Source organism: Aotus nancymaae, unplaced genomic scaffold, assembly GCF_030222135.1.
Source record: "Aotus nancymaae isolate 86718 unplaced genomic scaffold, 86718_ANA_hifiasm-v0.15.2.pri h1tg000002l, whole genome shotgun sequence".
In the NCBI taxonomy this organism is placed as follows: domain Eukaryota; kingdom Metazoa; phylum Chordata; class Mammalia; order Primates; family Aotidae; genus Aotus; species Aotus nancymaae.
Window position 1 is genome coordinate 25,717,918 of NW_026988413.1, and position 14,353 is coordinate 25,732,270.

Here is a 14,353-nt window from a genome sequence, read left to right on the forward strand (position 1 = left end):
ATGATGAAAATATTTTGGAACTAGATGGAGGTGATAGGTGCTCAATTCTTTAAATGCACTAAATGTCATTGAATTATACACTTTAAAATGGCTAACTTTATATTATTTGTGAATTTTACCTCAGTAAAAAAAGAATTAAGCTGGTGGTGATAAAAATGGCAATGATAATAATGCTAATATTTTGTGAGCACTAACTTCTCATTTGGCACATTGCTCAGACTTATACATGCATTACACTAGTTACTCTCTTTATCCTAATTTTACAGATGAAGAAATATAATTACACAGCTAATAAATGACAGAGTTTGAGATAAAAAAAAAAAAATCCGAGGAAGATCCAAGATGGCCACTTAGAATCAGCTCAGGATTGCAGCTCCCAGTGAAAGCACAGAGGGCGAGTGGACGCCGCATTTCCAGACAGATTTTTATTGCCCACAGACCAGGAGAATCCCAGGCGGAGGAGCCCCATGGGTCGCCAGCGCGGCTGTTTTGGCCGGTGCGACTGTTTTGCCGGCACCCCGGCATGGCGGTTCTCCATATAAAACACACTGGTCAGGGTCTGGCGAGTGGAGGTCCAGGAAGCCACAGTCACTCCCATTCATCTGATTACAAAAGGGGACTGAAACAGGGAGCCAGGCCAGGAGATTCCCAGGCAAAAAAAAAAAAAAGCCACAAATCTTGGCACCACTGTTTCAGCCAGCTCAGTGGGTCACGGCACAGGAAAGCACACAGATCCCAGCGCCTTTTCAGTAGGCGAGAGAGTCGACCATTCAACTAAAAGAAAAAAAAAGGCTGTAAGGCAGGGAGCCAGGTGATGAGGCTCGGCTGGTCCCACCCCCACAAAAAAAAAACTAAAAAAACAGCAATTGGAAACGCTCTGGGTTGAGAGCTTCATGGCAAGCACAGCTGAACCTGGGACGGCCCGGCTCTGTCGGGGAGGGGTGTCTGCCATTATTGAGGTACTCCACCACTACGGAGGTAGTCCGCCTTTGCTGAGGCAGTCTGCCATTGCCAAGGCAACCCGCCATTACAGAGAGAGTCTGTCATTACAGAGGTGGGCCACCATTGCCGAAGCAGTTCTAACTATACCCATATAAACAAGACTGCAGGGAAGTTCACACGGCAGCTGGGCAAAGCCCACAGCAGCTCAGCAAAGCCTCTGCAGGCAGACAGTGACTAGCCTGCCACCTTGCTGGGCAGGGCAGCCCTGAAAAAAAGGCAGCAGCATAACGGAAATTCCTATATAAAGCCCTAACTCCCCAGGACAGAGCACCTGGGGAAAAAAAAGGGGTGTATGAGTTCAGCTGCAGCAGACTTAAACGTACCTGCCCAGCAGCTCTGAATGAACAATGGAGCTCACAGCTCAGCATTTGAGCTCCTATAAAGGACAGACTGTCTCCTCAAGCAGCTCCCTGACTCCTGTATATCCAAAGAGTCACCTCATAAAGGAGAGATAAGACTGACATTTGGCAGGCATCCTTCTGGGACAAAGATAGCAGAAGAAACTGGTAGCAACCCTTACTGTTCTGCAGCTGCTGCAGGTGATCCCCAGGCAAGCAGGGCCTGGAGTGGACCTCAGCAGTCCTACAGCAGAGGGGCCAGACTGTTAGAAGGAAAACTAAGAAACAGAAATAACTTCATCATCAGCAAACTAGACGTCCACTCAGAGACCCAATCTGAAAGTCAGCAACTACAAAGACCACAGGTGGATAAATCCACAAAGATGGGAAGAAACCACAGCAAAAAGGATGAAAACACCCGAAACCAGAACACCTCGCCTTCTACAAAGGATCACAACTTCTCACCAGCAAGGGAACAAGGCTGGATGGAGAATGAGTGTGATGAAATGACAGAATCAGACTTCAGAAGGTGGGTAATAACAAACTTCTGTGAGCTAAAAGAGCATGTTCCAACCCAATGCAAAGAAACCAAGAACCTTGAAAACAGATTTGAGGAAATGCTAACGAGAATAGATAACTTAGGAATATAAATGAACTGATGGAGCTGAAAAACACAACACGAGAACTTCACGAAGCATGCACAAGTTTCAACAGCCAAATTGACCAAGCAGAAGAAAGGATATCAGAGGTCGAAGATCAACTCAATGAAGTAAAACGATAAGGCAAGATTAGAGAAAAAAGGGTAAAAAGGAATGAACAAAGTCTCCAAGAAATATGGGACTATGTGAAAAGACCTAATCTACGTTTGATAGGTGTACCTGAATGTGACAAAGAGAATGAATCCAAGCTGCAAAATACTCTTCAGGATATTCTCCAGGAAAACTTCCCCAATCTAGCAAGGCAAGCCAATATTCACGTACAGGAAATACAGAGAACACTGCAAAGATATTCCTCAAGAAGGGTAACCCCAAAGCACATAATCCTCAGATTCATCAGGGTTGAAATGAAGGAGAAAATAGTAAGGGCGGCCAGAGAGAAAGGTCGGGTTACCCACAAAGGGAAGCCCATCAGGCTCACAGAAGATCTCTCAGCAGAAACCCTATGGCCAGAAGAGAGTTGGGGCCAATATTCAACATCCTTAAAGAAAAGAACTTTCAACCTAGAATTTCCTATCCAGCCAAACTAAGCTTCATAAGTGAAGGAAAAATAAAATCCTTTGCGAACAAGCAAGTACTCAGAGATTTCATCACCACCAGGCCTGCCTTACAAGAGCTCCTGAAAGAGGCACTACACATAGAAAGGAACAATCAGTACCAGCCACTCCAAAAACATACTAAATGGTAAAGAGCATCAACACAATGAAGAATCTGCATCAACTGATGGGCAAAACAACCAGCTAGCATCATAATAGCAGGATCAAATTCACACATAACAATCTTAACCCTAAATGTAAATGGACTAAATGCCCCAATCTAAAGACACAGACTGGCAAATTAGATAAAAAGCCAAAACCCATCGGTGTGCTGTATCCAGGAAACCCATCTCACATGGAAGGATACACAAAGGCTCAAAATAAAGGGATGGAGGAAGATTTATCAAGCAAATGGAGAGCAAAAAAAAGCAGGAGTTGCAATTCTCATCTCTGATAAAATAGACTTTAAAGCAACAAAGATCAAAAGAGACAAAGAAGGACATTACATAATGGTAAAAGGATCAATGCAACAAGAAGAGCTAACTATCCTAAATATATACGCACTCAATACAGGAACACCCAGATACATAAGGCAAGTTCTTAATGAATTACAAAGAGACTTAGACTCCCACACAATAATAGTGGGAGACTTTAACATTCCACTGTCAATATTAGACAGATCATCCAGACAGAAAATTAACAAGGATATCCAGGACTTGAACTCGGACCTGGAACAAGCAAACCTAACAGACATTTACAGAACTCTCTACCCCAAATCCACAGACTATACATTCTTCTCAGCACCACATCGCACCTACTCTAAAATTGACCACGTAATTGGAAGTAAATCACTCCTCAGCAAATGTAAAAGAACGGAAATCATAACAAACAGTCTCTCAGATCACAGTGCAATCAAGTTAGAATTCAGAATTCAGAAACTAACTCAGAACCCCGCAGCATCATGGAAACCGAACAATTGGCTCTTGAATGTTGACTGGATAAACAATGTAATGAAGGTAGAAATAAAGATGTTCTTCGAAACCAATGAGAACGAAGACACAACATACCAGAATCTCTGGGACACATTTAAAGCAGTCTCTAAAGAAAAATATATAGCAATACGTGCCCACAAGAGAAGCAAGGAGAGATCTAAAATTGACACCCTTTCATCAAAATTGAAAGAGCTAGAGGAGCAAGATCAAAAAAACTCAAAACCTAGCAGAAGACAAGAAATAACTAAGATCAGAGCAGAACTGAAGGAGATAAAGACACAAAAAAACCCTTCAAAAAATCAATAAATCCAGGAGCTGGTTTTTCGAAAAGGTCAACAAAATAGACACACCACTAGTCAGATTAATAAAAAAGATAGAATAATCAAATAGATGCAATAAAAAACGATAAAGGGGATAGCACCACAGATTCCACAGAAATTCAAACCATCATCAGAGATTATTACAAACAACTCTATGCACATAAACTAGTAAACCTAGAAGAAATGGATAAATTCCTGGACACTTGCCTCCTCCCAAGCCTAAACCAGGAAGAAGCTGAAACCCTGAATAGATCAATAACAAGGTCTGAAGTTGAGGCAGCAATTAAGAGCCTACCATCCAAAAAAAGCCCAGGTCCATATGGGTTCACAGCCGAATTCTACCACACATACAAAGAGGAGCTGGTACCATTACTCCTGAAACTATTCCAAATAATCCAAAAAGAGGGAGTCCTTCCCAAATCATTTTATGAGACCAACATCATCCTGATACCAAAACCCAGCAGAGATTCAACAAGAAAAGAAAACTTCAGGCCAATATCCATGATGAACATAAATGCAAAAATCTTCAATAAAATACTGGCAAGCCGATTGCAACAGCACATCAAATAGCTTATCCACCATGATCAAGTAGGATTCATCCCGGGGATGCAAGCCAGGTTCAACATATGCAAGTCTATAGACGTAACTCACTGCATAAACAGAATCAAAGATAAAAACCACATGATTATCTCAATCGACGCAGAGAAGGCCTTTGACAAAATTCAACAGCCCTTTATGCTAAAAACCCTCAATAAAGTAGGTATTGACAGAACGTATCTCAAAATAATAAAAGCTATTTATGACAAACCAACAGTCAATATCATACTGAATGGGCAAAAACTGGAAGCATTCCCTTTGAAATCGGGCACTAGACAAGGATGCCCTCTCTCACCACTCCTATTCAATATAATACTGGAAGTTCTAGCCAGAGCAATCAGGCAAGAAAAAGAAATAAAGGGTATTCAAATAGGAAAGGAGGAAGTCAAACTGTCTCTATTTGCAGACAACATGATTGTATATCTAGAAGACCTCATCGTCTCAGCCCGAAATCTTCTGAAACTGATAAGCAACTTCAGTAAAGTCTCAGGATACAAAATCAATGTGCAAAAATCACAAGGATTCCTATACACTAGTAACAGAGTTAAAGAGAGCCAAATCAAGAACAAACTGCCATTCACAATTGCTACAAAGAGAATAAAATACCTAGGAATACAACTAACAAGGAACGTAAAGGATCTCTTCAAGGAGAACTACAAACCACTGCTCAACGAAATAAGAGAGGACACAAACAGATGGAGAAACATTCCATGTTCATGGTTAGGAAGAATCAATATCGTGAAAATGGCCATACTCCCCAAAGTAATTTACAGATTCAACACTATCCCCCCCCATCAAGCTACCAATGACCTTCTTCACAGAACTGGAAAAAGCCACCTTAAACTTCATATGGAACCAAATGAGAGCCCGCATAGCCAAGTCAATTCTAAGCAAAAAGAACAAAGCGGGAGGCATCACACTACCAGACTTCAAACTATACTACAAGGCCACAGTAATCAAAGCAGCATGGTACTGGTACCAAAACAGAGACATACACCAATGGAACAGAACAGAGGCCTCAGAGGCAACACAACATATCTACAACCATCTGATCTTTGACAAACCTGACAAAAACAAGCAATGGGGAAAGGATTCCCTGTTTAAAAATGTTGTTGGGAAAACTGGCTAGCCATGTGCAGAAAGCAGAAACTGGACCCCTTCCTGACACCTTACACTAAAATTAACTCCAGATGGATTAAAGACTTAAACATAAGACCTAACACCATAAAAACCCTAGAAGAAAATCTAGGCAAAACCATTTAGGACATAGGCATAGGCAAGGACTTCATGACCAAAACACCAAAAGCATTGGCAACAAAAGCCAAAATAGACAAATGGGACCTGATCAAACTCCACAGCTTCTGCACAGCAAAAGAAACAGTCATTAGAGTGAATTGGCAACCAACAGAATGGGAAAAAATTTTTGCAGTTTACCCATCTGACAAAGGGCTGATATCCAGAATTTACCACGAACTAAAGCAGATTTACAAGAAAAAAACAAATAAGCCCATTCAAAAGTGGGCCAAGGATATGAACAGGCTCTTTACAAAAGAAGACATACATAAGGCCAACAAACATACGAAAAAATGCTCGTCATTGCTGGTCATTAGAGAAATGCAAATCAGAACTACATTGAGATACCATCTCACGCCAGTTAGAATGGAGATCATTAAAAAATCTGCAGACAACAGATGCTGGAGAGGATGTGGAGAAATAGGAACACTTTTACACTGTTGGTGGGAGTGTAAATTAGTTTAACCATGGTGGAAGACAGTGTGGCCATTCCTCAAGGACCTAGAAATAGAAATTCCATTTGACCCAGCAATCTCATTACTGGGTATATATCCAAAGGATTATAAATCGTTCTATTATAAGGACACATGCACACGAATGTTCATTGCAGCACAGTTTACAATAGCAAAGACCTGGAACCAACCCAAATGCCCATCGATGATAGACTTGAGAGGGAAAATGTGGCACATATACACCATGGAATATTATGCAGCCATCAAAAACGATGAGTTCGTGTCCTTTGTAGGGACATGGATGAACCTGGAAACCATCATTCTCAGCAAACTGACACAAGAACACAAAATCAAACACCACATGTTCTCACTCATAAGTGGGTGTTGAACAATGAGAACACATGGACACAGGGAGGGGAGCACTACACACTGGGGTCTGTTGTGGGGACATAGGGGAGGGACAGCGGTGGGTGGGGAGTTGGGGAGAGATAGCATGGGGAGAAATGCCACATATAGGTGAAGGGGAGGAAGGCAGCAAATCACACTGCCACGTGTGTACCTATGCAACAATCTTGCATGTTCTTCACATGTACCCCAAAACCTAAAATGCAATAGTAAAAATTGAAATAAAGAAAAAGCAAGTCACAGAAAATTTATAAATGACTGAATCAATTTATATTTTATTTGTATAATGTCAAAGCCAAAAAAACTAAATCATAAAATATGTATATGTTATACCTATGTGGTATTATTTTAAAATGCTTAACAAAAAATGAGTTATAGTTACTAGGGAGGGGTTAGAGGGAAGATATAAGAGGGGGCTCATAGGAGACTTCAAAAGGTAGTAGTTACTTAACACTTCTAAATATGGCTGATGAATAAACAGTTTTTTTTTATTCTTTACATTATATATAAAAATTATAAATATATATTATTTAGACATGTATTTTGCAATAAAGCATGTAAACACCAGGTGATCCAAATTGGTAGGCAAATAGAAAAATATATACATATATATATACACACATAGAGAGAGAGAAAGAGAGAGAGAAACAGACACTAGATTTCCATGAATTATACTACAATGAAAAATGAAGTATTATTTACCCATCTGCTTTACCTAGCAGAGCATTCATTTCTTCAAGGATATGGATATATGTGTGCCTAGTACATTATAAACATTAATGCTGAAAGCATATAACTGAAAGAATGATTTTAAATTTAGTCAACCCTAGACACTACTTGCCAGAGAAAGGAAATTTAGCACATTGTCCTGATGCCATTTTTAATATTAAATATAATATTTAAATAAAATAACAAACTATTTAAGTTCATTTTCCCTATAAGACATTGAGTCAAAGTTTGATTTACTAACATTTTCTTAAACATTTACAGAATAACTTGAGTGTAAGTATTCTGGTAGACAGAAGTAAAAGTCCACGTTTCATCAAATACCACAGTGCATTTGCCTGTGAAATAAAAATTCTTCCAAAATTTAATAAGCAAAAATAGAGACAATAAAAATTTACCTCACAATCTCAAAAAGAGAATAAACTATTAGTAGATTTCAGATAACTAACATCAATTGAGTGTTTATTTAAATGTTGACTTCTAAACAGCATTAGCGAATGCATGTAATCTTACCTGGGGAGGATAGTTGCTTTCTGAAGACCATCTTGAAGACTGGTCATTTGGTTTATCCACTAAAATGTTCCTGGAATAAAGAAAAGTATTAAAAAATTTAAGTAAACGTGAACAGGCAAAACAGGAATAATCTACCAGATGCTGAAATTATCACAAAGTTATGTAATGTTTGGAACTTGAATAAGAACAGAAAATGAAAGAGTAAGAAAAGCACAGAAAGCTTCTAGTATACGTAAGATTTTAAAACTATGACAAAGGTGGCATTTCCAACAACAGAGAAAAATCAAGATTTTCCATAAGGCAACTTTTCTTTAAAATAAAAAGTTCTATTAATACTTTACACTAAGTGACATAATGAACCTTGGAGATATATATTTAAGAATTTAAGGTAAAAATAGCTGAGTGCTGCGGCACACGCCTGTAACCTCAGCTACTTGGAAAATGACTTGAGGCCGGGAGTTCAAGGCCACAGTGAGCTATGATGGATCATGCCTGTGAACAGCAACTCCAGTCTGGGTAACAGAGCAAGACTCTGTCTTTAAAAAAAACAGAATTTAAAATAAAAATAAAGCAATAAAATACATAGAAATAAATAAAATCACATATACATATTATATGTAGCATACATATTATATTGCATGCAATCATATTGCTACATTATATATTTATTACATATACCACAAATGCATCATATAGAACATAATGTATGTATATTTTGCACTATATAAAGTCAATTTTTGGAATAAGACAGACTTTTAAGCATACCATCAAAAGCAGAACTGTGAGTGGAAAAGGAACGGATATAAGAAACTTTAGAAGATGGTGATTTCACTGGAAACTGTAAGGCTAAAGGCAAGCAGAGCTTTATATAAACACTGCTTGATTTGGTAAAGTTGTTTTTCACAAGGAATATGGGTTACTTCTGAAACATGTTACATACATATTGGGTTAAACAAACAAGCAAATGGCTGGCAGATGTGAGAGCCAAGTTTCTACCTTTTGGAGGAGGACGTTACAGTTAAGCAAGGGGACGGAGGGCAGAATGAACCCTGCGGTACTGGATTAGAATCAGAGACATCAGTGCAGACTTGTATTTACTTTAATATAGATATAAATAGATAAAGAAATCATTATAGGGGTGTGTGTGGACAAACAGTATTTTCTAATTCTAGCCACTGAGGAGGACTACAGGCAGTCACATACCAGTACCCAAAAGCACACCCAGTACCCTGATATTTGTTTCTATATACCATTCTCCAATAAAAGAAAACAGGAGTAGTTGGAGAAATGGCTGATTCTAGAGCTGGGTAAGGGAATACAGAAGATAAACCTGGAGCACCTCATACCAGAAAGAAAGAAGTGTTTTTAAAAAAGGCAAAGGAAGCGGGCAGTATGGATCACGTCAAAGGGTCACAGAGACTGACCAGCCAATGCTAAAAAAATTTAAGCAGTAAAATATCCATGAATCCATATTGATACAAATAACCCCAGTCTAACCAGCAGGAAAACATCAGAGGAAGGTTCAATCAAACATATGAATAGTAATCCTCCAAACTCTCAATATAATAAAAAACAAGGAAAGATTGAGCAACTGTCACAGAACAGAGGAGAGAACGAACATGACAACTAAATGTAATATTGGATCTTGGATCACAGAAAGAATATTTGTGGGAAAACTACTGAAATCCAAATAAAATGTGGCATTTAGTTAAGAGTAGTGTACTAATGTTGGTATCTTAGTTGTGACAAATGTATCATGGTAATGCAAGATGTCAGCAACAGGGGAAACTGAGTAAAGAACATATACAGTAATTCTGTGCCATCTTTGCAACTTTTCCATAAATCTAAATTATTCTGCAATAAAAATTATGTTTTTCAAAAGTAAGATCTATACTGGCAAAGAGAAAGTACTTAATAAATGAATTACATATTTGTTTATATCATCACAAATAACAGATTATGAAAAATAGATGAATTTTTTTTTAAAAAGCAACGTATATGGAAAAGGACTGCCTTTACACATATGTTCCACAAAGGCAAAACATTAATACATAAAACAACTTAAAATCAAATTAACAGGCAAACAGCCAACTAGAAAAAATAAAGGCAACATAAAATACATTGGGCTAATTAAAATTTAAATAAAGAGCATTTAAATATAATTACTCCATATGAAAATGGCCAAAAAACAAACATCCATAATCAATAATCAAGAATTGGAGATTAAGACAAACATATATTGCTCCTATAAAATTAGGCCCAAACCTGCAAAAATAATCACATTTTACAATTATAACAGCAGCTGTTGGCCAGAGCTGGTAAAATGTTACTCTCGTGTTTTGCTGACAGGAATGCAAATTCATGTAACTTTTCAGGAGAAAAATGTCATCTATAGCAAAAACATTTCAAATACGTACATCCTTTTAATAAAAATTATGACAACCATGACTGTTTGAGTCCCAGACACTGTTCTAAGTGCTTTCTATGTATTCGAAGTATACAAATTAAGAAACTGAAACATACTGCAGGAAAAGGGCAAAAAAAAAAGGAAGAAACTAAAGCAGATGGAAAAATTAATTGCCTAAACATATACACCTAGGTAAGGATTTGAACCCAAGGCAGTCAGACTACAAAGTACATGCACTTAATCACCACCAGATGCTAAAGCCTCAGAATTCTTCCATTTCTAAGAACTTTATCCAAAAAAAAAAGAAAGAAAAAAGAAAAAAAAAAGAAATCTAGGGGATATAAATCATCCTCATTCATCAAAGCACACTTTAGAAGAGGAAGCTATAAACAAACTGTCTCACAATGGAGGATTAATTAAATTATAACATGTCTGTACAGAATACCATATAATTATTATGTGTTCTACAGCTTGACTTTAATATCATAGGAAAATGTTCAATAAAGAGTAAGTGAAAGGGAAAAGTAGTTAACTGTGTATATAAAGAATCAAGTGTTGCTAAGTAATAACATCATATACAGGGAGAAAAGACAAAGAACATATACTAAGTTATTAATATAATTCTCAAAGGGTGATTACAAGTGATTTGTGCTTTGTGTTTTTTCAAATTTTCTAAAATTAACACAAATTCCTTTCATATCAGAAAAAAAGCTTTTTCCCAAAAACGAATTAGAAAACACAGAAGATAGGCCAGGTGCAGTAGCTCACGTCTATAATCCCAGCACTTTGAGAGGCTGCGGCGAGATCACCTAAGGTCGGGAGTTCAAGACCAGCCTGGCCAACATGATGAAACCCTGTCTCTACTAAAAATACAAAAACATTAGCCAGGCATGGTGGCAAGCTATTGTAATCCCAGCTACTCAGGAGGCTGAGGCAGGAGAACTACTTGAACCCAGGAGGCAGAGGTGGCAGTGAGCCGAGATTGTGCCATTGCACTACAGCACGGGTGACAAGAGGGAGACTCAGCCTTAAAAACAAAAGCCACAAAAGACTGAAGATATGAACTGAGTTTGAAAAAGACTACAGTACAATTAAAAGCTAAAGAACTAGAATTTTAAAAAATTACACTGAGATGCATGTTATAAAGCATGAAGGAAAACCTAATACATTATGATAAACTGGAACCACAAAAATCATGAAGTATAATAAATTTGGGGAGGGGAATATTAGATGTCATGAAAGTGATGTAGTTCCCTCAACTTTCACAGTTCCTAGGAAAGAATAGTTTTTCTGAAGTTGACAAAAAGAAGAAAAAAATTAATACTATTTAAAGTTTAAAATTAAGCAAAGATAGAAATAAAAACATATCACATACCTTCTAAATTATTTGAGACAGAATATCAAGAAGGCAACAGGGAGAGACCCTGTCTCTAAAAAAGAAACTCAACAAGAAAACCATATAGCAATAAGCAGAAAAGAAAAGGTTAAATAAAGGCACAAAACATCAAAAACAGAAAATTTTAAATAAAATAATATTAATACCAAGTGTCAATAAAGCCCTAAAATAACACAGTAATATATCCTTTGGATTTGGGTGAATAAGTAGACACATTACTATCTACATAAAGGCCACATACAATTACAAGGTGACTCATGAGAGATAAAACATATAAAAACAGATGCAAATTTTGTAAAACTACAGGGAATAAAAAGCAAAAAGTATTAACTACGTGAAAATATCAACTGTATAATAACAGAGTTCAAGCCATGATGGTGACATAATTTGTAAATTGTAATGAATCAAATAAAACAAAGATAAAGCAAAAACTACAGTAAATATGAGAAGAAATTGATTTAAAAAATAGGAGATTAATTTCTCATCTTGTGGCAAGAAGTTATTTTAAAAAAATAAAAATAAGGGGGACAGCGTGGGGGGACAGCATGTGGTGGGGAGTTGGGGAGAGATAGCATGGGGAGAAATGCCACATATAGGTGAAGGGGAGGAAGGCAGCAAATCACACTGCCACGTATGCACCTATGCAACAATCCTGCATGTTTTTCACATGTACCCCAAAACCTAAAATGCAATAAAAAAATAAAAAATAAAATAAATAAAAAATAGGAGATTAACAGCTCTCAGCAACTGGAAAATTAGTAATATATATATTATATATGACAAGTATAATGTAAAGTATTGGTAAGATCGTGGTAAAGAACAATGTTATTATGAAGAAAAGTAAAGGAGAAACAGGCTTCAATGACACAAGGAAGCTAGCCATGTCATCATCTGAAAAATGAGCAGATGGACGACTAAATGCAAAGTCAAGGGGGCCAAATAGTTACAATATGTTTTGGTCTTGTGAATTTTGACACACCTATTGATAGCCCATTGGAGATAAGGCAGTTGGCTCTGGGGCTGAAATTAAAGGAAAATACCAGTGCTGAATAAAATATACTCTTCAGAGATGTCAATGTATCGATGCTATTTAAAGCCACAACATTTAAGTGAGATGACTTAGGGAATGAAATAGAGCTCAGAAGAAAAGCATAATGATTGATTATGCTCTGGGAGTCCATCATTTAGGAGGTCCACACAAAAAGAATCAAGCAAAAGAAACTGAAAAATGCCAAAGATAAAGAAAATAAAAACCTAAAAAGTGTGAATACTAACTGAAGAAAGTATTTTAGGAAGAAAGAAAAGAAAAAGTTTTTGCAAAATGCTGCTGATTAGACAGACTGGGTGATTCATATTCATAGGCCTAAATGCTGCCATACACAAGGTACTTACTTAATAAACATCTGATAATGATATGAACAAATAAATAACACTAAGAAAAAAAATAAAGTAGACCCACCAAAGCATAAAGTATATTAATCCCACTGATTACCTGTAACTTAAGCTCATGCTAAATTGAAATTAAAATTAAAAAACAAAAATAAAAAAAACAGACCAGAAATGGAGTGAGGTTAGCCTAGGGGGGTTGGAAAGATAGAAGCTTGAAGATATTCCTGCTGATCTCCAGTCCCAGCACTAAGCCAACTAAGTATCTCTCCTGAGTCCAGCAGGTTACAGAGGACAGGCTCGGATCTTTAAGAATCTTGACAAAAGTTTGGCCCTCGGAGAAGAACCATGAACTCCTTGAATACTTCTCTCCCCAAGAGTCAGGCATCAACTGCATAAGCATTGCTGTGACAATCTGCTATCTCCCTATCCCATTAAGAGCTTCAAGAGAGGTAAACTGCCCTGAAGGTGGAAGAACTTACCCTGTCAGCTGAAGCCATCTAATTGCTGAGAGGTGTCCCTGGTGACCCACAGATACCTAACACGGAAAGCAGTATACCAAAAGCCACAAGACAAGCACTGCTGGACTGCCAACTATGTGAGGTATGCACGCTTTTACCCAAGGCGTACACAATGTAAAAAGTTTGTATGGAAAAATAAATATACAAAAAGGGGAATAGTGAGAGAAAATCATCTTATTACTTTTAAAATATTTTTTGAAAATAAGAATTAAAGATTTTAATTAAAAAAAGATTCCTTAAATTAAAAAAAAAAACACTTTAAATCCTCTATAATTAAAAACCAAAAGGACTGGTATAGGAACAAAACAATAGTCCAGAGAAACACAAACACAGAAACTATACCCAGTGTAGATGGAAATTTAATATTAGATTAAGGTGATATTTTAATTCAGCAGGAAGCAATAGTTCATTTATTAAATAATACACAACTGAATATCCACCGGAAGAAAGTTAAGTTAAGCCCTATCTAATATCATACAAAGGTAATCTCATGGCTGGGCGCCGTGGCTCACAGGTGTAATGACAGCACTTTGGGAGGCCAAGGTGGGTGGATCACCTGAGGTCAAGAGTTCGCGATCAACCTGACTAACATAGTGAAACACCATTTCTACTAAAAATACAAAAAAAAAGCCGAGTGTGGTATCCCACGCTTGTAATCCCAGCTACTCGGGAGGCCAAGGTGGGAGAATTGCTTCAACCCAGGAGGCGGAGACTACAGTGAGCTGAGATCCCACTACTGCACTCCAGCTTGGG

At 37.5% G+C, this 14,353-nt stretch overlaps 1 protein-coding gene across 3 annotated transcripts in view; it reads right to left on the reverse strand.

Annotated features, from left to right (window-relative positions):
- MKLN1 (muskelin 1) overlaps window positions 1–14,353 on the reverse strand; it is a 411,699-nt gene that overhangs the window by 123,165 nt on the left and 274,181 nt on the right. For all 3 annotated transcript variants that reach the window (XM_064373441.1, XM_064373440.1, XM_021673780.2), the window contains one exon: window positions 7,891–7,960. In XM_064373441.1, the coding sequence (XP_064229511.1) occupies window positions 7,891–7,960 (70 nt within the window). The remainder of the gene's footprint in view (window positions 1–7,890; window positions 7,961–14,353) is intronic.